The sequence below is a fragment of the Cheilinus undulatus genome, linkage group 1 (genome assembly GCF_018320785.1).
Source record: "Cheilinus undulatus linkage group 1, ASM1832078v1, whole genome shotgun sequence".
Lineage (NCBI taxonomy): Eukaryota > Metazoa > Chordata > Actinopteri > Labriformes > Labridae > Cheilinus > Cheilinus undulatus.
This window is the reverse complement of record NC_054865.1, coordinates 18,556,343-18,581,933: the sequence shown is the minus strand read 5'-3', so window position 1 is coordinate 18,581,933 and position 25,591 is coordinate 18,556,343. Positions and strand designations below refer to the sequence as shown.

The 25,591-nt window shown below is 37.9% G+C and overlaps 1 protein-coding gene across 1 annotated transcript in view; it reads left to right on the top strand.

Annotated features, from left to right (window-relative positions):
* Window positions 1-25,591, top strand: part of LOC121512451 (CUB and sushi domain-containing protein 1-like) — an 821,118-nt gene that overhangs the window by 278,679 nt on the left and 516,848 nt on the right. The window contains exon 3 of the mRNA XM_041791732.1: window positions 2,708-2,820. Coding sequence (XP_041647666.1) covers window positions 2,708-2,820 — 113 coding nt within the window. The remainder of the gene's footprint in view (window positions 1-2,707; window positions 2,821-25,591) is intronic.

Here is a 25,591-nt window from a genome sequence, read left to right as displayed (position 1 = left end):
GAAAAAATACAACTTTAAGACAATACCACTGGCTATAAATTTTATTCATATCTTTTAAACACAAAGACTCTAGTGTATATAACTCGCCATCTTTTCAGTTCTCAGATTTATTTAGGAAACATTTTATCTGCATACTAGCCAGCAGTGGAAATAGCAGCCATGTTAACAGGAGGATATCTGTGTTTGTTTTATACAGCTTAGCCTCTCTCTGACCTCAGAACTCAATAAGAAACCCCAGGAAGGAATGTGACATACATCTGAGAGCTAAACTGAGATACTTAAGCTGATTTATCTGGGCCAGTAACATGCTTTGAGGTGTTTGTCAGCATCTTTACCTTTTACCCTTGGCTGTAAAGGAAAGCCTGAGAATGCTGAAGGTCATGCTCTGCTTTAACACACAGGAGTGCATCATCTGTAAATAGCACATGTACGGTGCTGTGAACATCACATTGGACATCGGACTCTGGCTCTGCTTCAAAGATGTTTCTATTAAGCCTAGCAGGAAGAAATAGGGATCAGAGTTTAGCTGTAGATTTTGATGTTCATTATCCTATTCATAAAAAATGCTTTGGACTGGGTTTCTATTAGGATTCACGTAGGGGACCATGGGAGTAAGCAAATAAATTGCCGAACATATATTTAAGCAATATTACAGCAAAGCAATGTTTTATTTTAAGCTTATACCATTAATTCTCATAAAAATGCATATATTATAAAATATAAAATCCCACTTTTTAGAATGGTATGATCATTTATTTTTGTGAAATTTCTGTTGTGGATGGGCCTGTTGGACTTTAAAGTATTGTCGGCATGTTGCACACTGTGTACCCACAATCCTAGAGTGTCTCAGCAACATCTCTAATTGGCAGGGTCTCTGGTAACCATGGAAATATCTACTTCACCTAAGAACATGGATTGTCATCTGTTGATAACGTCAGTACACGTTGCTGTATCATGAAGTGATAAAAATGTGAACTACACCATTTGTTGTTATAATGTTACACCATTTAATTTAAAGTGCAAACACAGCAATAAAGACAAAAGGTATATATGGTCTGAAAATATAACTAAAGGAAGCCTGAAAACTAACGACTTGTCGACAGTTGCTTACAGATTTCATAAGTTGCTGAAGTTGCTAAACGCTTGCAGGATCTCAGTCGTTAGGTGTAAGGTGCTAATAGGATTCAATGTTCGCAGTTTGAATGCAGCATTTCTTCAGTTTCGGCGTTATGACAAAATCAGTGTCACATAGTTCAAGAGGGCTCTGCTTAGCTAACCCTAACCCAAGACCCAGCAAACCCTAACCGTAATTCAGAAAAAGCAGGGCATGGAGGAGGGGCACCAGGACCTTTGGGGTTGGGCTTAAGTGGGCCTTACATATGAGGGGAGCAGTTGTGAAAGATCCTAGGCCCTAAAATAGTTTCAAAGCGTTCCGTTTGGCTAACCCTAGACCCAGCAAACCTTAACCCTAGCTCCAATATAACTGGGCTTGGAGGAGGGGCCCCAGGACCTTTGGGTTTGGGCTTGAGTGGTCTGTACATATGAAAGGAGTGGTTGCGAAAGATCCCAGGCCCTAAAATAGTTTCCAAGATGAGAACAGAAATTAAATTGATAATGGTATTCTCTCAGTACTGATTTTTTTTTTTTTTTCATTTTTGCTCTCTGTTTCTCTATTCTCTATACAGAACTCAGGGTGCAAATTGCCAGGGGTAGGATTTCCCTCTTCTGCTTTTGCCTTTCTGATAACAAACTTTAATCTTCTGCTCAGACAGAATGCAACCAGTTTTATAACAGTCGAGGTGGAAAGTCAGTTCTCACTGTGTCTGAATCGTTTATGATCCATGGCCAATAATCAGGATTTATGTGCTTACACTGATGGTCAGCTACCTAAGTGCACACTCCACATAAGTGAGCTCTGGACAGACTTGAAATGTTAAAAAGTGTCCTTTGAAAAGTCCCATCAGATTACACAGGTAAAAAATGCCCTGGAGATGGGGGATCAACTCGTGGATCTGCTCTTACTGTGCTTGTACAATATTCAACAAAAATATCAAACATGCCAGAAATTCATCCAACAGGTCAGGAGCAGATCTGACTGTGATTGCCTGCTTAACCCCCTGTACTTACATCTATGGTTTTTACACAGAATTTGCCAAAGGCACACCTAAGATCAAGCCGAAACCTTGTGGCACACACCATGTTCATATCCATTTAAAACAGCCTCTTTAGCAAGTGTCAATGTATCTTTAGTTTTTGTATAGTTGTTGTAATGATATATAATTCTAAATATACCATAGCACACCTAAACAGCACCAGTTGAGAATCACTGTGCTACATGACAAATGGTGCAACATCAGGGTTAAATTTAGACCAGCTGTTGAATGTTTGTATATTATTTTAGAGAGTGCAATAATTCACTCCAGTTCTTTAAATAATAATACAACATCCAACCTGAGCACAGCTCAGACTAGAGAAAACAAGAAAAAGTCTCAGTTGCTCCTGATCTCAGGGCCAGCAAGAGGTCTTCATGGCTTCAGGGCTGTGTGTTTCACAGTGTCATAATCACTTTGGAATAGAGCTGTATTTCTCTTTTTGTTGTACCATATTTCAGACTTTCAGCTTCATTACATGTCTTTGTCAACAGTAAACTGTCTTGCTGTGACTATGAAATGTTCCTTTAACATTTCTCTTTGTTTTCCATCCCCAGGTTGTCAGGATTCATGCTGCCCTCCCCTATAGTCAGCAGTGGATCTATATTGGCCTTGTGGTTTACCACCGACTTTGCAGTCAGTGCACAGGGCTTCAAAGCTGTATATGAAGGTAAGACAGGGTGTGAATGTGCATAGTGATGCATGATTGCCGGCCATGATGGATGGACAGTGTCTGAGGAATGAGTGATGATAAAATCACCAGCGAAGTGCTTGAATAATAAAGAAGGAAATGACTGGGCAGCTAATGGCACTGTTTTTATATATTTGATATTTCAAAAGTGTCCAAAGACCAGATGTTTGCTTTGCTTGGAATAACTTTGTGCTGGATGGAGCTCACTTGGTTATAGCTTATATTGATTTGAAGGGTTCATATGTTTCCCCAACTATCAAAATTGTTTTAAAAGGAATAAGTTGGTGTTTTTTTCTGCAATATTTGGTCTGATTCCCAGTGCCCTTTGGTTGTCAAAAAACATCTTAATGTTGTCTGTGACTGTACTTTTATTTTGGTTGCAATGAATTGGACGAGCTGATTTCCACGGCTTAGTTATGCTTCTGGTATATATGAAAGTACCTGTTCATGTTAGAACTCCCGTGTGGGCGACTCTTGGCTCACATTACTGAGCTGCTGTCTCGGTCATTCCTCCATCAGATGAGGCTGTTTTGATGAATGCAGTTTGTGGATTTATGTTCCTTAAAGATTAAAGCACAGTGGCTGATAACATTACTTGCCTACTACCACCAGTGTAATTTCATTTATTTATTCGTAAAGCACGTACACTATATGGAAATATATATTTTTTACATCAGCAGGGACTATAGTGACATTGTATTCAAATACATGTACTTTAATATGGAGTTAGGCCCCCCGTTGCAGTAATAACAGCCTCCACTTTTTCTTTGAAGGTAGTGTTTTAGTGGGAATTTAACCCCCATTCATTCTGTAGAGCAATTATGAGACCAGTCACTAATGTCTGATGAGAAGGGGCCTGGCTTGCAATCTCCATTCCAGTTCATCCCAAAGGTGATTGATTGGGTTGAGGTCAGGGCTCTGTGGGGTCAGTCAACTTCTTCCACAATGAACTCCTTAAACCATGTCTTGATAGCACTTGCTTTGTGAACTGGTGCACAGTCATGTTGGAATAGAAAAGGGCCTTCATCAAACTCTTGCTACACAGTTGGAAGCATAGCATTGTTCAAAATGTCTTGGTATGCTGAAGCATTAAGATTGACCTTCACTGGAGCTAAGGGGTCTAGCCTGAACCCTGAAAAACAGCATCATACCATTATCCCTTCTCCACCAAACTTCACAGTTGCAGTGTTAATTTTGACAGCTACTTTTTATTTTTGTATCAGTCTTAGTCTTTATATTAAATGCCTTGCAGTTTTAGTCACATTTTAGTCATTTCTACCTAGTCTTAGACAAGTTTTAGTCTAGTCTTAGTCTACGAAAACTCAATAATATTTTAGTCTAGTTAGTCCATATAAAGTCCTCACATTTTAGTGTTAGCTTTTAGCCCAAGCATTAATCATCTTACCTGGATCTGGTACCAAATCATGGTAGTGCTTCCTATGCACACTGCCAAACCTGGGATCCCTACTTTCTACAGCTGAGAGGCATAAGAGATACAGATGCATTATATCTCGACAGATTTACCCACAGTGTAGAAATATAATGGGTTTTGAATGTCTGATGAAAACTAAATTACATTTTTGTCTAGTTTTGGTCATCTTGACAAAACTAAACTTAATTTTAGTGAGTTATAGTCATAAAAGATCTATTTTTGGCTAATCTTAATCTCGTTTTTCTCATGGAGGCAGGTTATGTTTTCCTGGCATCTGCCAAACCCAGACTACCCTATCTGACTGAAAAACAGAGAAGCATGATTTTTCACTCCACAAAACACATTTCCACTGCTCCACAGTCAGGTGTCAGTGGGCTTTACACCACTCCATCCAACACTTGGTATTGGACTTGGTGATGTGAGGCTTACACGCAGCTGTTTGGCCATGGAAACCCATTTCATGAAGCTCCCGGTGCATAGTTTTGGAAGTGGCAGAGCGTTGGCAGTTTTTTTACACTTAGCTGTCATTGACATTGCTCTGTGATCTTTCGTTCTCTTCTTTTTGTGGCTGAGTTGCCGTTGTTCCTAAACGCTTCCACTCTCTAATAATTTCACTTCAGTATCGCTGTGGAATGACCAGCAGGGATCAAATTTACAAACCATCATATTACAAAGGTTGCATCCATCACATTACCACACTTAAAGCCCCTGAGCTCTTCAAAACAACCCATTTTGAATCACAAATGTTTTCAAATGGTGACTGCATGGCAAGGTGCTTGATACACCTGCTGTAACGGGTCTGATTGAAACACCTAGATAAGAAAATTAACAGGTGTGGCCAAATACTTTTGTCCATATAGGATATTTCAACCCTGAGATGGATAATGGTCATTATCAAGGCTTGTTTATGTTTAAAAATAGATACCTTCTGCATATTTTAAAAGATACAGTCATTGCTATACAGATACTCCCACATGAATGCTCCGGTTGTCCTTCTGGTGACGTCTGAGATTTGCTGTCTGATCTATGCCTGTATGTTCCATTGTAATTCCTGCACCCAAGTGTGGTAACACCATATATTGTATACAGCATACTCTTTGCAATTCCAAACAAACTCACACAGACACTTCCTCAGAAAGTGACTGTCCAATAATTAATCTTTGTTGTTGATGGATGAGAGGATGACTACATTTCATATTAAAATGATTCAAATCTGATTATATATATTGTATTGAACATTTTTGTTTAAATACATGACTATGATACACACCTGTTTACTGTACAGGTGACACCATTGTGTTGAAAAGCACCTTAACCATGGCTCCTGTAGTCTCACATATCTGATATAAATAAAGATATCTATGTTGGCATCAGTCCCCATGGGGTTGACTTCCTGGTTGCCTGCCGTTTCGCTGTGTGTCGTCTGTGCGTGTTATAGATGTGATATACATGACTTTTTCATGTCTGCTTGCCTGTTGGGATAGGACAGAAATGTTAAGCCTGACCTTTTAGGGCTAAACACAAACACATACACACCCACACATACATTAAACTAAATACAAATACAGGAAGGGAGTGTTCCATTAAAAGTGCATAGCAGATCATCTATGAATCACGAACTCTAAATATCAAAGACAAACTCAAGAGACACATATAAAACCTTTCTCCTCTGTGTGTGCATACTTGTATACCTATTGTTATAGGGACTTTGGCGTCATTACGCTTTCACCAACAGGGGACGTCAGGGCTGAGAGGACGTTTTGAAGTTGAGAATTTAGCTCATTCTTTAAATCCAGCCATCCCCCTTATTCCTAGCCCTCATGATTCTCTGCATTAATATTGGGTGTGACTTCCATTGCCTTCAGTTAAAAAGACGCTATTCCTGATTATTTGTGCAATTTAAAGATGGAAAGAGCTGGACCTTCATCTTTTAAACTTTAAACAGCATAGTGTAATTATTCCTCTACTTTCTGGTATCAAGGAATGGGAGACTAATATGAAAAAATAGCCTCTGATAATGTACACAAGCTAAGTTTATACATTCGCTATCAGTATTTGCAGAGTAATAAGGATGATTAATGTTTGGTTAAAGGAAGGGGGACACAACATACCTTGCAAAACAGATGGACTGACCAGATCCCATGTCTGTCATCAGGAAGATCAACTTTGCAAAGCTTCAGTCTGAAAGGTTTGAGAACGGACCTGACCAATCAGTACTGAAGAAAATGAAGCAGTAGCATTGGTTGTTTACAAGCCATTGGCCTCAGTTGTTGCCGATGTAGTGATTAGCTATAGTATAGTAGCATTTTTTTTTTTTTTTTTTTAGATCTGCCCGCTGAGCCTACATTGCTTACTGGACCTGTACATTTCTACTACCTCCTTCTGCCTTGTTGCTCTGATTGGCAAAAAGAATGCGACAGATAGAACATTTGTCTGATCACCATTTGAGAAGTCTTTGAAAAGCTCTGCCCTTCTCAAACACTTTGGATGGATGTGAAATATATTTTCCATGCAATAGATATATAAAACAGTTTAGCTGGCATGTCAGCTCAGGACACAACCTTTTATATTTCAAAGCAGATGCAGAGTCTAGCCAGAGCCTTCAAATTTCTGTCTTTTGTTTGTGGATGTCTAAAATTCTTAGTATTTCACAAACTAGCCTCTGTTTTTGTATTGTTATTGTTATTGTTAATGCCTGTGATTCACATGGTCACCTCTTCAGTTCAGTGACATTTTTTATCGGTTTATGAAGAATCAAATCCTTCATGCATTCAGACAGGGAACAGCTGTTAAAGACCCAGATTAAACTTTGTTATTAGTACAACCAGAAGAGAGTAACAGGTACCAGAACTTGGATATTTCAGAAAATATAGTTTCTAAATCCCAGTTTATAATAACATATAGTTGGATGTTTGATTTTAAAAAATGTAGCAGTATTTGCTTAAATACAGAGGAATTTCTTTCAGGAGAACAACCTTGCTGGTTAGCATAGAAAAAGGTATTTATAAAAGAGAAATATTCTATGTCTGCCCTAACTCCAGAAGTTCCACCAATTATCATACTGCAGAGCGCCCATCAGTAAAGTGGATAATTATGACAAAACTATGTGTGTCTGATATACCTACACTGTAGACTATCTGTGTAAGCTGTATGTTGTTGTTTTTGTGTATTTCTTAAAGCTTGTCATTTGTGTGTGTGTGCTAGTGTTTATGTATTTTGAAAAATGACATACCATCCATTAAACTTTCTCCAGGAACTACTTTGTCTATAATTTTTCTTTCCATTCCTTCTTCTCACTTCTGCTGGGACCTTTAAGTGTGTTTGTTGCCTGAGGAGGAGTTGTGATTGCGTGTATGTGCGTATAACTGACAGGTCTTTTTGCTGTTGCCTTTTTTTCTGAGTTTCTTTGTTTTGCATTGATGTCCTAGACTTTGATTCATGGCCCTTGTTTATTCGCTTGTGTGCAATATAATAATAATATATATGTATGCCAGTGGGTGCTTATTCTTGTGTGTGTAACAGAAATGGCATTCACTTTTTTTTTTTTTTTTTTTTTTTTTTTTTTTTTTTGGGGGACAAAATGTCTGTTGTAAGTCATTTTAACAAATATGCAAGTAAAGCTCATTTATATAGAACATTGAAAAGGCACCAGTCAAATAGATGAAATGAAACACAGTCAAAATGAATGAAGACGTAAAAAAGCACCACATAACATATACAGGAATCCATAACAGAATGACACAAATGCCACTTGACAGGTAAAATGTGTCCTAACAGCTCGTTACGCTGCTTTTAAAAATAATCTCTCTAGCTGAAAGACTGAAGAGACCCCAAAGTGAACCCCAATGAGTCACAAATGCAACAGCTAAAGACTTTTGTATAGTGTATAGCAATGCATTCCTTTATAAAAAGTAGAATAGCACTGTGTATTGGCAATGTAGGGGTGCAGATATATATATTTGCCACTATTTACACATTCTTGCCTCTTTAAACCCATTTAACCACATTTTCTGCCCATTTCTTCCACTTTTGTCACTTTTAAAACCTTTCCACCATCTTCTTTGCCTGAGTTGCCACTTCTAAACATTACAGCCCTTTACCACCTATTAATTCCCCTGTTTATCCATTATTGCCACTGTGTATCCCTTTTCAACAATTTTTATGCCCATTTTTGCCAATTTTTATCTAATTTCATCATTCGTTTACCCATTTTTGCCACTTTAACCCAGTTTTGCCCATTTCTGTCTTTATTCCTGCCTCAATTAATCAATTTTTGCCAGTATAAACACATTTTTCCCTCTTTCAAATCAGTTTTCAGCACTTCTTCTGCCAATTTTTGCCAATTATAAGCAGATATTGCCACTGTTAACCCATTTTTTACCACTTTTTTCCCTGTTTTGCCCACTTTAACTTCCCCCTTTTCTAACTTATTTTAGCTGCTTTTAACCCAATTTAGTTCTGTTTTTAACAAGGTGAATTTAAATTTTTGAAATGCTATAAGGCAGAAAATATTCAAAAGACATTTGCTGCTTTGATCAAAATGGTTATTAATCATGTAGAAAAAAAAAAAAAAGATGTGATTAATACAGCTTAACTTCACAATGGACCATGATTTTGCTGACCTCCATGGGCTCCCAATTTGGATAGGCCCCTGAAAGCTCTCCCTTTCATGCCCCCTTATGGACGGCCTTGTCTGCACGTGACTCTTCTTGAATGTGCATGGCTGTGTTCAACCACCTTCAGGTACAGTGGGGGTCCCTGATCTGATCTCTGGCACTTTTATTTTGGGGATCAATCCACCATGACAACGTCACCTTGCATTGAAAAGGTAATTGCACATAATGTTACAGACAGATCTCATGTGAATCCACTGTGAGAGAGATTTTAAGTAGTGCTGATGACACCGAAGCTTTATTCACAGTGTAAGAAAAAGATCAAAAATTCCTTTTAAAACACAAATAAAGACTGAAAACCCACTTGTGACTCTTTGACCTGTGAAAAAAGTCTTTCACTCTGCAAGTTGTTCATCTTTCAGTCTAACACAGACAAGGTGATTTTAGTTAAGGCAAGTTTATTTATAGAGCATCACTGATACAAAGAGCCATTTAAAATGCTTTACACAGGAAAAAGCAATGAGAACACCCTAAAGCAAAAGAAAATAAAGGTTTTAATATACAAAATACAGCTGATATAAGCCCAGCAATTCTTAATTTTCCAGCTTTATCAGCTTTAGATTGTTAAAGGTAAACAAACACTCCTACTCAGGGCTTGAAGTAATGTTAGAAGAGATTCTGTGTAACTGTAATCACTTTGGAAAATTCACTACCGGTAAATGTTAAATGGACTCTAGCTTAACCCTACTTTGGGTGGTGGTCTAATAAATTTGTTAAGCACTGTATGTCAATGTGATTTTTTAGGTTTTTATTTCTAATTAATTTGCACAAAAAAATCTGTTTTAACACTGTCATGATGGGTGCTGACTGTAGATTAATGAAGTGAAATGTAGTGTTTTGTTTTGTTTTTATTGTACATCATGCTGCAAAAAAAAAAAAAAAAAAGTAAAGAAAAGTGAAAGGGGTTTGAATACTTTTTGAATGCACTTTATTTATGACTCTCAGTCTAAACCCCTCAGGGTTTTAGATTCAACACATCATTAATTTGAACATGACCAAAACACATAAGTGTAACATAGATTTAGATCATTCTAGTGACAGTGATATTTGAAGTTAGTCTTTTAAACTACCCTTGTGAGCTTTTAAAGTCATCTCTTGAAAAGCGTTTTTGATGATGATTTTTCCCAAAGGACAAATTCTCTGATTTTGTTCAGGGATTTAAAACTGTATCTGTGTTACAGCATTCCTTTCAGCCATCAAGTTTTCTATCATTTTAAGTTTATTTGGATGTTTTATATCTTGTTATTCATGATTAATGTTAAAAACCTTCTCCTTAAGGAAAAAATGAGGGTCGTCACTGCAAGAATAGCTGACTTTTTCTTTACCCACACTGCATTTGCTGTACTTTGATTATCCTCACTGTGGCTGACAAATCTTAAAAGCATATAGGTCAAATTTCTCATCAGAAAAATAGTTACTTTTATACATAATTTCTGAAAGTGATTGTTTACATGTATTACTAGGCAACAGAGAGATAGCAATCATGATGCAAAAGAAAAATAAAATTTAATAGCGGCATTATTGAAAGACAGCAAGCCAAGACATCATGTGCATGTCTCTGTGTCCTCTTCTGTCTTGGGGTGCTCCCAGGAGGGATAATTACAGACAGCATGAACACTGATGTGTGTGACATGGGAGTTACATGCAACATAAAAGACAATAGTTAGGATGCTCAAGATTGACTGCCTGTCAGAAACAGTCTATGTCATGGTAGAAGAGCCAGCTATGTTAACCCTTAGCTTGCATTCTTTCTTGAGGCTATTTTGAGTAGACACAGATTGACCATGTGAAGGCTGTGTCTATACCTATTTTTGCCCCACTAAGGATGCACATCTTCATCTGTTCCATGCAACTGTCTATGAAGCCTTGTACTGTTGATTGATTGGTGCATTGTTATATGCAAGAAAAATCAAACTGTCAGTGAGCCTCGACAATTCAAGATATGCATATTATTTCAAGATATTAGAAAAAAAACTGCAAATACGGCTTGGCTTACTCAAGTTATCTGAAATATATTTTTTTCAAGAAAATAAGTAAATTTCACTTTTTTATGTGTTTTTTTTGCCTTCAATGCTTAGAATTGATCAAATTAGATATTTGACTGAACATACAGTTTTAATTAAGTGTATCAGAATATTTCTAATAAGATTTACATCATGTCTTTACAACATTCGAGTGTCCCATAATGCAGCGTTCCAAATTTGCTGTCCAAATATTTAATTCTCTGCCCTCTTAATTTCAGTGTTACTCTTGCAGGAAAACATCTAGTGTTTTTATTATAAATGCATAGAAAAGATATGCGGTACTCTGTATTGTAAGCTTTTGATCACTGTGAGCTGAACGGTTTTACCCATGCACTGTGAAACTTAACAAGTTGAAAATACTCCACATTTGTTTTAACTGATTACTTCAAAGTTTTTAAGTAATGGATATCATTCTGAGAAATCTATGATGAATTAATATAACTCGAAACATTAGAGGCAACTGATTTAGTAAAACATTTAAGTAACTGAAAAAGTGTTTTTGTTCTGAAGCAGGCACCTAGCCATTTTAACTCGATAAACTCATCATTTTACTCATAACTTTTTAAAGTTAAACTACACTGTAGAAACTTTCCTGCAATTAAAAATTCAGTTTTAATCAAACTTAAGCAACATGTCTAAGTGCTTTTCTTAAAGCTACATGTTCTCCACCCACTGCAATTTCCCTTATGTCTATGACATCCTTTAATCTTGAACATTTATGGCACTAAAGATAGGCCAATTAAAGTGACTACAAGTGACAGTGACTAAAAGGAGCACACTTAACCAGGAAGTCCTGTTCAGTGTACCATCCACAGCATATTGTGATTGCTCCCCACAGGTGGGACTTTTTTAATTGACTCAGTAACTTCACTCACTGTGCAAAAGTTTCAGATGCCCAAAGGTGTTCTGGGAAAACTCTGCAGATTAAGGGATTCTTGTCAAAGAATTTTAGTACAATTACAAAAAATACTTAAAGTGACTGAGAAATGAACTCAGTAAAAAAAAAAAAAAAAAAAAAAAAACTCAGTAAAATAGAGCTGAAGAAGCAGTTTTAGATTTCCAAGTTAATACAACTCAATTAATTTAACAACTCTTAACTGTTCAGTCTTACAGTGAAAGACTGAAAGGTGAATTTGATACAGTAAGCGCTCTTCCACAGTGTTAAGTACATCTTCTTTACGATGTTTAATTGCTCCCATGGATGGGACTTTTCTAACTGAGTCAGTAACTTCACTAATGGCGCAAAAGTGTCTGATGCTCAAAAGCATTCTGGGAAAACTCAGCAGATTAAGGGATTATTGTCAAATAATTTTAGTACAATTACAAATAATACTGATTGACAAATGTTTACTTGAAACTTAAAATGTGTTGTATTAATTCAGGAAAAAAGAGCTGAAATAGCTGTTTGAGATTATCATGTTGACGTTTCTCTTTATTTTATTGAATCTTCAACGGTCCTGTCTTAATATGTGCATTAATACAACTAGGTGCACAACAAATGAATCATGAATGTAGCTACTATCAATGGACCACTATTTTCATGTTGTAAAACAAGCAGACATGCTATATTTAGGGGGGGAAGCAAATACAAATCTTCTTGTCGACACTCCTGGTACCTTGTCATCTCCTTTTTAACGTTCCTCATGCATCTCAATGTGAGAGATGAAAAAAAGAGGTAAGGAAACAGGGTTTAAAAGAGCACAACATTGCAGTGAATCCCCATGGCTGTTAGGACTCTCCTGATGAAACAGTAGAATTAAGCTGGTTTTGTTTGATGCTTGTTCCCCATGTTGCTTGGACATGATGTTAGAATTTCTAACTGTCTTGCTTTGATGAGTTTTTGCAGTGCTCTGTTTTCTTTAGATTGTGGGTTTCCAACCCACAATCTAAAGAAATGCATTCTCACCATTACCACCACACAATGCTACACTAGTTAAATGTTGATGTGCTTCTGTTCATACAGTATTTTACACGTATCATTCTGGCTCTCTTACTGTTGCTTCATCATGCCAAAACTCATATTTTGCAGGGGAAACTTTTAGTAAAGAAGCAAATGTTAAAAAGAACTTCAATTAAGCTGCTTTGACCATATATCAGATAAATACATAAAAATTCTAAGTAATCTGTTCGTCCGAGCATATTATTTTCCTATTTTGCAACTTTTCTGAGCTTTTCTTGTTCAACTTTCCTCTTTTCCCTTTTGTCATTTTTCCCTTTTTCCACTTTCTATGTTTCTGTTCATTAAAACTAATTCGCGCTAACAAAGAATCCATGCTGCCCTGAGTTGTTATAGTCTATAACAACCTGCCTCCCCTGTCTGTCTGTCAGCTTCTCCCTGTTAACATTACACATTCCCGTAACACATCTCTTCCCTTTCTATCATTTATTAAAGGAAATCAAACTGCAGCGTAACTACTGCTGACTGATATGACCCCGGTCGTCTGAGAGAAAGATGAATGAAGAAAGAGAGAGAGAGGAATGGGAAGATGGGTCAAATGAAGTTATAAGTGCTGGAAAGCGAGGCCTAGCTGATAAAAAGGCAAGTTTGCAAACCAGCTCTGTGAGGAAAGATAATCATCAATTAATTTCCCCTGAAGCAAAGAGACAGACAGGCAGCGAGGAGGCGACCTAAACAGAGAGAAAGTTATGCGGAAAGAGGAGATTTGAAAGATGAGAGTGGGATAAATTAATAGGAGGGAATTTAAGTTCATCTGTTTTCCTCAGAAGGAAAAAGTCTCACAAAATCACCATCATAATCTTCAAATTAGAAACAGATGAAGCTCCTAATTCATCTTCGATTTCTGCAACAGGGATGGTGTATTTTGTTTTCTTTACCAAGATGTATCTGCATCCTGAAAGCAGGATCTTTGTTACATAACAGATCTCACGTTTAATATTTTAGTATTTTCATTAAAAATGGCTCTAAGTTCAGGAATCAGCCTGCAAACTTCAACTCTACAGCTGCTTCATGAAGAGTCAGACCTGAAGCTACAGCTATGGATTTGTTGTAGACCATATGGATTCAGCCCGGGGTTGTTTGTCCACCAGGAGCCTCTCTCTCCACATCGGCCATGTTTTCCAAATGCAAAAGATTCCTCTGTGCAAGTGCCTGCTGCTGCTGCTGCTGGGAGCCTAACATGTGTCATGCAGTCATGGTGCCAAATGCTTAAAGTTATAAATATTTAAACTTTTAGTGGAGGTTTGCCTCGCCTCAAATGAGTTCACAATTGTCGCTTAGCAACTAGAAGCACTACTACTTCTCCTGAGCTGTTGGTAAGTGCTGCTACCTTTAAAAAGACACCTGGTGGATTCAAGGCCTTCCTTTTTTTGTTCACAATGGCGTCTGAGCGGTCTCCAAACAAAGGAAACTTTATGAAAAAGATATGAGCAGTGGTCTCCTGGCTGGTTCCTAAAACCTTGTCGCCTTATAAAAATGACTTCAATCAGCTCTCCAAAAAGAGAAGCCTGTGGAGTAACATGTCTGGAAAGTAGAATCAGTTTGTCTGTGGTGATAACTATGGGCTTGATATACAGTGCCAATAAAAAGTATTAACATCTTCTCAATAATTGTATAAATCAATCACGGTCAGTGAAAAATACAAATAAAAACCTTGTTAATATCAAAGTAAAAAGAGATTTCCATAAAGGAATGCCAATTAAATAAAGATATATAATGTAAAACAATCCGCACCCGTCAAGTCAGTAATTAGTAGATGCACCTTTGTCTACAATTACAGCAATGAGTCTGTGTGAATAGGTCTCATTCAGGATTGTACACCTGGACACTGCAGTTTTACTCCATTCTTCTTCGCAAAGCTGCTCAAGCTCAGTCAGTCTCAGGGATTAGGCGTGAACAGCCCTTTTCAAATTCAGCTAAAAATTGTCTGGGCTTTGACTTGGCCACTCCAGAACATTCACCTTCTTGTAAACCATTTCCGTGTGGCTTTCATTTTATGCTTCGCATCATTGTCTTGCTGGAAAATAAATCTTCTTCCAAGCCATAGTTGTCTTAAGATTGTCCTCTTAGGATATTCCTTTATTTTGCCATATTCATTTTACCCTCTGCTGTTACAAGCCCTCCAGCTGCTGAAAGGCACCCCCATTGCATGATGATACTGCCACTGTGCTTCACAGTAGGGATGGTGTGTTTGTGGTGATGTGCAGTGTTTGGTGTCCGCCAAACATAGCGTCTTGTCACCATTTTGGTCTCACGAGTCTAAAAAAACTTTCTTCCACTTGGCCTTGGAGTCTTCCACATGAATTTTAATGAACTCTAGTCGAGATTTGATCAGAATTTGCTTCAACAGTGGCTTTCTGTTTGCCTACTCTCCCATAAAGCTTTGGCTGGTGAAGAACCCGGTTAACAGTTGTTGTGTGTAGAGTCTTTTCCATCTCAGCTGCTGAAGCTTGTAACTCCAGAGTAGACATAGGTACCATGGTGGCCTCTCTCACAAGTCTCCTTCATGTACAGTCACTCTGCTTATGAAGGACAGCCTGATCTAGGCAGATTTACACATTTGCCGATGTTCATTTGAGGATGTTCAGTGCCTTGGAATTTCCTTTAATCCATCTCCTGATTTTTCAAGAAACTTTTTTTCTGATTTGGTTGGAGTCTGTTTTTTCTTCATGGTGAAATAGTAGCCAGGAATACTTATTTAGCAGTGACTGGACCTTCCAGACACAGGTGTTTTTATACTACAATCACTTGAGAAACATTCACTGGGCTCAGGTGATCCCCATTTCACTAATAGTGAGACTACTGGCAGCAATGGGTTGGACCTCTGTTGAACTAGGTCAGCCACTTTAAAGGGGGTGAATATTTATGCAGTCACATATTCATATTCACATAATTTTCATTCAATTGACATTACTTTGTAGAAATCTGTTTTCACTTTAACAGTGAAGGTTTTTTTTCATACATTTCTCTTGTTAAAAAGTCCAATTATATTGACCATGATTGATTTATAAAATCAATTAAAGGGTAAAACATCCAAGGGGTGAGTACTTTGTACAGACACTGTAAAGATATCTTTACCAGATTCAAAGGTTCAGTGTTAATAAGTTAGCTCTTCAGCTTAAGATAATTATAATAAGACAAAACAACAGTAACACAGCTTAATAATGAATATTAATTGTGCACCAAATAAAAACTGGAACATCTCATTTAATTAACACATTTTGTAAAAGCTATTCAAGGCCAATAAACAAATGACCATAGAACTAATTATTTCCAGGAGAATAGATGTTTTGACGAAGTCCCATTTACCATCTTGACTAAGAATTTCAAGACAACTGCTCTAATTAACAAGGCCCATTAAATCTAAGCTGTTAAACATTAAGGACAATACAAGAAGTGTACTCATGCATGCGGGTTAGAGAGAGGGAGATGATTATCATGCAGCACAGTTTTAAACTTCTGGACAGAGTAAAAACATCGGCTTCAAAGACTAAACCTTCCATAGCTACTCTCCTCAAATGCACACATTTCCTGAACACATAAAGACATGCACATACACACACATACAAAGTCTTTCAGAAAAGAGGAAAAGTGTACGTTTCTCAGTCCCCAGGCTAGCTGCACAGTTTCCTCTTCTGCTTGGGGACTCCTGTGAAAAACATGATTTGGAAGCTCTATAAAGGGCTTCTGCTCATTCAGCTTGCTCACCTGAATGCACACATACACAGAGACACATATATAAAGTCAAACATGCACACATACACAGAGACACATATATAAAGTTAAACATGCACACATACACAGAGACACATATATAAAGTCAAACATGCACACATACACAGAGACACATATATAAAGTCAAACATGCACACATACACAGAGACACATATATAAAGTTAAACATGCACACATACACAGAGACACATATATAAAGTCAAACATGCACACATACACAGAGACACATATATAAAGTTAAAAATGCACACATACACAGAGACACATATATAAAGTTAAAAATGCACACATACACAGAGACACATATATAAAGTCAAACATGCACACATACACAGAGACACACATATAAAGTCAAATATGCACACATACACAGAGACACATAAAGTCAAACATGCACACATACACAGAGACACATAAAGTCAAATATGCACACATACACAGTGACACATAAAGTCAAATATGCACACATACATAGCTGTTAGAGATGACATTCTTTTAATTCTGGAAATGCTTCTGCAGCCAAATAACGATGTGAAAATGTAAATACAGGGGGAGTAAAGAGTAAGACTATGTGAGTATGTGAGCTGTCTGTAATTTTGAATCACCTTTTGGAGCTATTCTACTAGTTTTTCTTTTATTTTCTTTTTGGTTTTATTCTCATTTCTAATCTTACCACCATTAATGTTTAAATAATTTGTATATTCTTTTCAAGCCATATTATTTTTAGAATTTTTTGTAGTGAAGCACAGTGTAATCTGGTTATACAATAACATTGCCTTTATATGTAGAACTTCACAGTAAATCAAAAACTTGATTCATCTGGATATCATCACCAAATATTTCAGCTTCACTAGCTGCTTTCTCCTCCTTGGTGGGTTTGTAAACCAGCTATGTGCATACTTCTACCTGCTGTATCAGACTGAGTGCACACACAAGTGGGCCCAGGCATGGATCCATGTTGCTATTGTGAAAGCAAGCCAGAAGGGGAGGAATCGCGCAGCGGCAAGGTCAAATTATGAGTTATTGTGTGCACTTTGTAACTGAACTAGTTCGCACAACACATTATACTGATTTTCTTTAATTATGTAAGATACAGTATATATAAAGTGAACATACAGGTTTAAGTTGAGCCAAATTAAATATTTGGCACAACTACTTAAGCTGAGTTAACTTATATATATATATATATAATTTATTTAAATTGGTAAAATTCTCCACCAACTCAACATTTCTTGCGATTGGCATGTTCTGTCAACAATATGGCGACATACTGTAAGTATCAAGTTGGACCCTTGAACTCAAAAAGCTTTTAAACTTGTTACTTTATTATTTCACATTAGGCCTCCATATTGTTTTTACACTGAGTAGGAAAACTTTCACTCACTTTTACTGTCTTCACTCTAGCGATGCTCAGGAAGTATGCCACTTGAGGCAGCATTTTACTATAAAGTCATCCTGGGCACAAACAGGCAATGTGGCTCATTCTCTAAACAAGTAAGTTTGCTCTTTGGATCCTTCTTCTCTCACAAGTAAAATCATGGACTAGTATACCCTCATTGTTGCATCACTGCTATTAAAATATTGATTAAAATGTTATATAACTTCATTACACACTGAAAAAGCAACACTTATCTGTACTCTTGTGTGTCTTTTGCAACTTGTCACGCATGTTTGTTTTAGTGTCCTGATCACAGCCGATTGTGCATCTGCCTTTATGTGTTAACGCTGCGGTTATTCTGCAGCCCCGTTAATGGCCCATAATCTGCAGCCTCAAAGTCATACAGTTTTAGACATAGCTGTTTGAATGAAAACAATAATCAGAAAGTTACAAATATACAATGACATATACGTATGTAGGTTTAGCTTCTGTTGCCTCTTCTGCAGAGTTGTATTAATTGCAAACAAAATTGTTGGAGCAACTTTTACTTATTACAACAAAATAGAATAGTGAGGACTATAATGGACCCCCAACACTAGATGTTAGCGTGCATGGGTTATAGGTCACACATAATTTGTTTTTATCAACTCTTGTCACTAAGGCAATATTCAGCATGTTACCTTGTAAAGCTTTTACTGGCACCACTGCATTACAACATGTCCTGTGTGAGAGTCCGCTCCTGCATGTGTATGTATCTGGAAAATGGCAGGAAGTTCATCCCCTTTGGTGCTGGCATTTGCACAATGTCTTTCTCTCTCCCTTTCTCTCTCCCACTGCCTCTGTCGATCCTCTCTCTTGCGCTCTCTCTCCCTCGGCTGTGTAGACTGGTGAAGAATCCATTAGGAACACTTCCAGAAGCTTCCAAATCTTGCTGACTCGGTGCAGGGGCTTTGCACAGACTGTGGCAAGAGCCCTGTAGCCACCAACCATTGGACCAGATGCAGAAAGATCGCAGCCTCCTGCTCTGGGACTCTGGGTGCTTCGGCATGATGTTACACATAAGAAAGATTTATTCATCTAGAGCTTTATTCTCAACGCCTCTGGCTGGATAGTTTTCTTAGTGGTGCCTTTATTTCTCAGAGATTCGCCTTACCAAACCTCAGAGGAGTGCAAATAACCATTGCAGAAAATTGCATGACTGTCATTGTGAGATGTGACATCATTTGGGGCAACATTTGGAGACTTTCAGGCATAACATTTCAGATTTGATAGTGGAGTCTTAAGAAAATACTAAATTGTTTAGATGGATTAATTTTTTAAATCAGCAACTTCTTACACTGACATCAATAATTTCATATCATATTAATTTCTTCTCTGTTTCTTATTCTTGCTTATTCACTCAGCACATGAATATTTTCTGTAAAGAAGATGGCTGTTTGGTTTGCTTTTGAGCTGGTTGCTTGGTTTCATACTACATAATTCACCAAGCATCCCAGGCATTTTTCTGAAAATTCACATCAGAGGCGAGATGTGATGTGTAAGCATCCATCTGTTCTTTCAACGCAGACTCCAGACTCGGCTTGTCCATCACTGTCCTCAGAAGCAGCTGTCCTGTCAGCAGCAGCTCCTGATGAGCTGAGAGGACAGCGACAGGTCAAACTCTCTCACCAGCCCCGGGGGAACAAAATCCTTTAAAGCTGTAGCAGTCAGGGGGTCTATAGGAAGAAAACCAGCTTATTGAAATATTTGATTCCTTAATCCCTACTCCATTACAATCCTGAATAATCTAAATATGTTAGGGATAAGGCTGCCACAATTTATGGATTAATTAATCAGAAAAAATAACAGAAATAATCACACTCTACAGTCATCATTAGAACTGTATGCAACATTTTTGTGATATTTTATTTAATTTTTGATATTTATTGGTGAAAAAAAAACATCAGCCATGATTGCTCAGTTATAGGGCTAACAATGTGGTTTCAGAGGCAAAAATCCCATTCATCCCATCCATGGTGGATTTTATTATTAGCCATATTATCTGAGGTATCCAAGCAAGACTTACCATGAGCTACCTGAGTGTGAAACGATGCCTCATCTCTCCTTTAGAAAATATCAACCTCTTTTTTTAAGGAAAGTAAAATTTACTTGCAATCTCTGACAAAAATACTACATGACTCACAATCCTTGAGTGTCACAGCAATATTCTGATTGTTAGGGTCCCTTGTGAACGAAGTCAGTACATGCAGCCACGGTTTGAAGCAATACATGCTCAAACTACAACATATTGCAACATTATAATTTCAAATATAATCACTACTATAAAGATAAGTGCAGAAAAAGGTACATATATAGTACGAAAAATTGATAAGCTGTCACTAACATTGAAAAACTGAGTTGCAATGGACTGTGGGATATGTAGTTCCTTCCTCCTTGTGAAGAAAGCTGTACAGTCTTGTACATTTTCTCAGTGTTTTGAATGCTGTTTTGCACTGAATCAAATGTTTTATAGTCATAATTCTCAGGTTGCTGGTTAGTTTGGCTCATGCATTAAAAGCGTTGTAATAAGGATTTTACAAAAAAAGTCTATGGGGGATTTGAGTGGTGGATTCTCTTCCAGAACAGCCATTGCAAAAAAAGTGGGTGGGCTCTTTTGAACTCTGTTCTGTCCTGATTTCTCCTATGAGGGGTGTTCACACAGGAGAATCAAAAACACACACTGACACAGAGGTGGGCTCAGGTATGTCCACCTAATGCTGTAGTTCCCTGGCTATTCTCTGCTGAGCCCCCTTCCCAATGCTCACCTTACACATCAACACAAGCACATATATGGCTATATGAAGACAGTCTGTTTAACACAGGTAGGATGTGGCAAAAAGAAGAAATTTGTCTCTCTCTCTCTAATACCCACTATTGCACTGGAGAAGTCGAGGGCGTGATGTGACTCATATATTTTTCTCTTTCTTTTAGTAGTTTTGATGTCTGGTGTAGATCCATTGTTGCTAGGTATGCATAACAGCGTATTCAGTTTTTATTTGGCTTCGCCTAGCTCCCATTTGGGGCCGCAACCCCACTTTGGGAATAACTAACTGGCACAAATTGAGGGGTGGACTTTTTAACAGTGAAGGTCTGTCTGGGCCTGCAAGGCTTACTCTGCTGACCCAACTGTTTGGTAAAATTTTTCTTTTACATAAAATAATGCAAATCAATGGTTAACAATGTTATTGTTCAATAATGAAATCAAATACCAAAATGAATATCAACACTCATCGATCAAAATTGGGCTGCACGGCAGCGCAGGGGTAAGTGCTGTTGCCTTGCAGCAAGAACAGTCCTGGTAACTGTGACTGTTAGTGGTCATCAGATTAAGTCAGTGACTGTTGAGTGGTCAACAGAGTATCTCAGTGACTGTTAGTGGTCATCAGAGTATCTCAGTGACTGTTGAGTGGTCATTAGATTAACTCAGTGACTGTTGAGTGGTCATCAGAGTATCTCAGTGACTGTTAGTGGTCTTCAGAGTATCTCAGTGACTGTTGAGTGGTCATCAGAGTATCTCAGTGACTGTTAGTGGTCATCAGATTAACACTGTGACTGTTGAGTGGTCATCATATTAACTCTGTGATTGTTAGTGGTCATCAGATTAACTCAGTGACTATTGGGTAGTCATCAGATAAACTCTGTGACTGTTGGTGGTCATCAAATTAACTTTGTGACTGTTGAGTGGTCATCAGATTAACTCAGTGACTGTGGAGTGGTCATCAGATTAACCCAGTGACTGTTGAGTGGTCATCAGAGTATCTCAGTGACTGCTGAGTGGTCATCAAATTAACTCAGTGACTGTTGAGTGGTCATCAGATTAATTTAGTGACTGTTAGTGGTCATCAGAGTATCTCAGTGACTGTTGAATGGTCATCAGAGTATCTCAGTGACTGTTGAGTGGTCATCAAATTAACTCAGTGACTGTTGAATGGTCATCAGAGTATCTCAGTGACTGTTGAGTGGTCATCAAATTAACTCAGTGACTGTTGAGTGGTCATCAGATTAACTTAGTGACTGTTGAGTGGTCATCAGATTATTTCAGTGACTGTTAGTGGTCATCATATTAACTTTTTGATGGCACAAAAAGAGATTATGATTTGAATTTGGAAAAGTCAGTCTATGTAGAAAGTAGATAAAAGTGTATGTTTGTGTTGGAATGTGTGGGTTTAAATGGTTTGTGATTTGGCACTTGGTATGGTCGAGAATGCACTATGTATTTCTTTAAAGTAGGGCTTATCACATTATTGATAGAAACAGTCACAATCGATTTAAACATCTTGTGAACTAAAAGATTATTTCATAATTGCTTTACTGCATTAGTTAGTTGTGAATACTATACTAGAAAATGTCATAGTGAAACAGTCCTGCTTGATTAGTCATCAGAGATACAGATACACAACAAGCAGGAGTTTTTTGCGTGACTGAAAGGACTTCCTGTGGAGACATTCCCTCATTAGTACAGCAGGAAAATAAAACAATAAACTTTCAGAAAAAAACAAAACCCAGGGGGTCTCAATTGTGCATTGGCTAGGAATCTGCTTGGATTTTTAGAATTGATGAAATGAAATAGCATCTGTTTGATAAAGGATGAAGGATTAAATGGCAAAATGTTTCTGTGTGGATTGCCCAGTAATATTTACATAAGTGTCTTTAATCACAACTATCTCATAATCAGCATTGCTATTTTTTATCATCACATGCTGTACTTTCTGTAGATTTTGTGCTTAAATCTTGGCTGTTACAGGTTCCCTCTTTAAATGTCACTCATGCAGCATATTAGCCTCCAAATTAAATCCAGTTGGCCAGCTTGCTAAATATAGACTGATCAACAGAAGGCTTCAGGGCGTTTAGCCATCAAGGTTCAGAGATCAGCAGTGAATGTGGCTCAAGCTGTTTCTGTGCATCAGTCTAGAGAAAATGTTTAATGTTAGACATCTTCCTACCTTTTGATTCCCAGCTTTAGAAGCTTGAAGCAAAGACGACTTTCATATGGAATGTGCATTGACTTGTTGTTGCTTTCACTTGTTATCACACATCACACTTGTCGTTATCCTTTGGGATCCATGTAGATCGTTTAATCAACAGTAATGATCAGCATATGTTCCCTCTGAATGCTCAGTAGCTGCTGATGAAGGAAAAACGCCTGTGTGCTCTTTGTTAAGCTTTCATAGATTCGCAATAATAACCGCTTTCATTAGGTCAGAGAATTATTGAGCTTGTAGATTTGGCAACAGCTACACAGACTCCATTTATCTGAGTGAAAGTTAGAGGGTAAACAAGTCTCAGTCATTCCAAAAGGAAAATAAATTCATTTGGATTTCCTTTTGATTAGCTCATTGAGGAAATGGGCCGCGTGTACACTGATGAAATGGGTTGTATACATGTAAAATATTAGCTGTTTGAAGTGGAAATCGTTGACATGACTGCAATTAATGGGCTTGCTGTAAACATAATGTGATGGTTATGAAAATGCTTTGATGTATATAAGAAGATGCCTTAAAGTGGAGCATGCCTGCACACATATGTTTGGAATTACATGCCTTGGCACACATAAAAAGACTGTTATGTAGCCCAGATTCTCAATTCAGGTGTTGATTACATGCAGGGTAGATTTGCAAATATGTAACCAAACAAATCCCTTCATATCTGTGGGGAAATGATGCTGCAAACACCCGATTCGAGTGATACATAACACATAGAAAATGGCATTTCCTCCCTGTCTGAAAGCGGAGGTTTTACCAGCAGGATATCAATGATTATGCTCATAGGAATGACATTTGCTGCATTTCTCTGTTACCAATGCATAGCCTTTTTTAGTTTGTATCGACCTGTTATCCCCCTGCTCCTATCAGCCCCTGTGTGCCCTTCTTTGAGAATAATAGGTTAGTGAGTTTAGTCAAAGCCGATAGATTTAGCAGGGTAGCTTCTTAGCCCAAACACAGAGAATCATTAAATCTAGGAGGAGCTTTAGTGGATTTTTTTTAACTTGCACAGTGAGTTGCTGCTACATATTTAAGTATTAATGCATGTCTGTGTCTTGTGTAAATGAAAGTGAGCGGCTGTGAAGAGCAAAGGAAGAAGTAGTCCGTTACACCATTAACCCATATTGACTGGAACACCACAGGACGCTCTCGCTGTGGGAGTGTGTCATATAACGCTGTTGTTCCTGACGCCAGCAGTAGTCAGCGACATCGATCCAAGCAGCAATGTCAACTATCCTGCTGGGTGTGTACTGTGCTTGTGTGTGTCCATCCTCAACAGTGATACCAACACCGTCAAAGAGAGTTGTCAGAGGCACACACACACAAACTTAGAAGTAAGTGTTGTGAGTGTGTAATCAACTCCCCACCATGTAGTAAAGTCAATATGACATCTAAGTGGTTTGAACTTCGCACTCTTTATGTGTAGCTCTAGCTCTGTTTGGGCAAACTGGACTCCCAGTACAGTAACTAAAGACAGAAGGGGGGATATATTCTCATTCTCACACTGGGGAACGGTTTTGCCCTTCCACAGTCTTGTTTGGCTGGCAGCTGGACGTGTCTCCATGCAGCTAAAAATATATAGGGAATACTGTATTCGGAGTTAGGTTGGCCGTGCATGTTGAATAACTTCTGCCAAAAATGTGCACATCAGCATTCACACCTCAGACAGCTCTGCAGACTCATAACCCATGTAGTTTCCTCTGCAGAAAACTCACTCTGGAAAAAAACTGGCCTGAGTTCAGCACAACTGTCTAATAATCATCTTTGCCTCGGAATTAGTCTCCCTGAAATGCTTCACTTTGGAGGATTTAACGTAAACTTGTGTGCTAAAACAGCCTCTAATTTTCCATGTTGCAAGTGCAATGATACTTGTAACATGCAACATGAAATTGGGCATTTCAAGAGCATGCAAAATGAAAAACCCCACATCCTTCATATATGTACATCTGAGTATCCAGATATGCTAAATGCCTGTAAAAGTGTTCACCCCCTTTGTTTTATTTTTACCCTTTCATTAATTTAATAAATCAATGATGACCAGTTTAAATTTGACAAAACATTACAAAACACAGATTTCTTCAAAGTAATGTCAATTAAATAAAACATGTAAAGTAAGTGACTGCAGAGATATTCACCCCTTTTAGGTCAATATTTAGCAGACACACCTTTGGCTGCAATCACAGGACTGATTTTGTGTGGATGGGTCTCTATCGGGCTTGTGAATCTTGACACTGCCATTTTACTCCATTCTTCTTTGCAAAACTGCTCAAGCTTTGTTATGTTGCATGGGGACAAGGCCTGAACAGCCCTTTGCAAGTCCAGCCACAAATTCTTTATTGGATTGAGGTTTGGGCTTTGACTCAGCCACTCCAGAACATTTACCTTGGTGTCTTTAAAATGAGATTGTCCTCTATGGATTTTCTTATATTTTGCCACATTCATTTTACCCTCTACTTTCACAAGCCTTCAAGGCACAACTGCTGAGAAGCATCCCCACACCTACTGTGTTTCACAGTAGGGATGGTGTGCT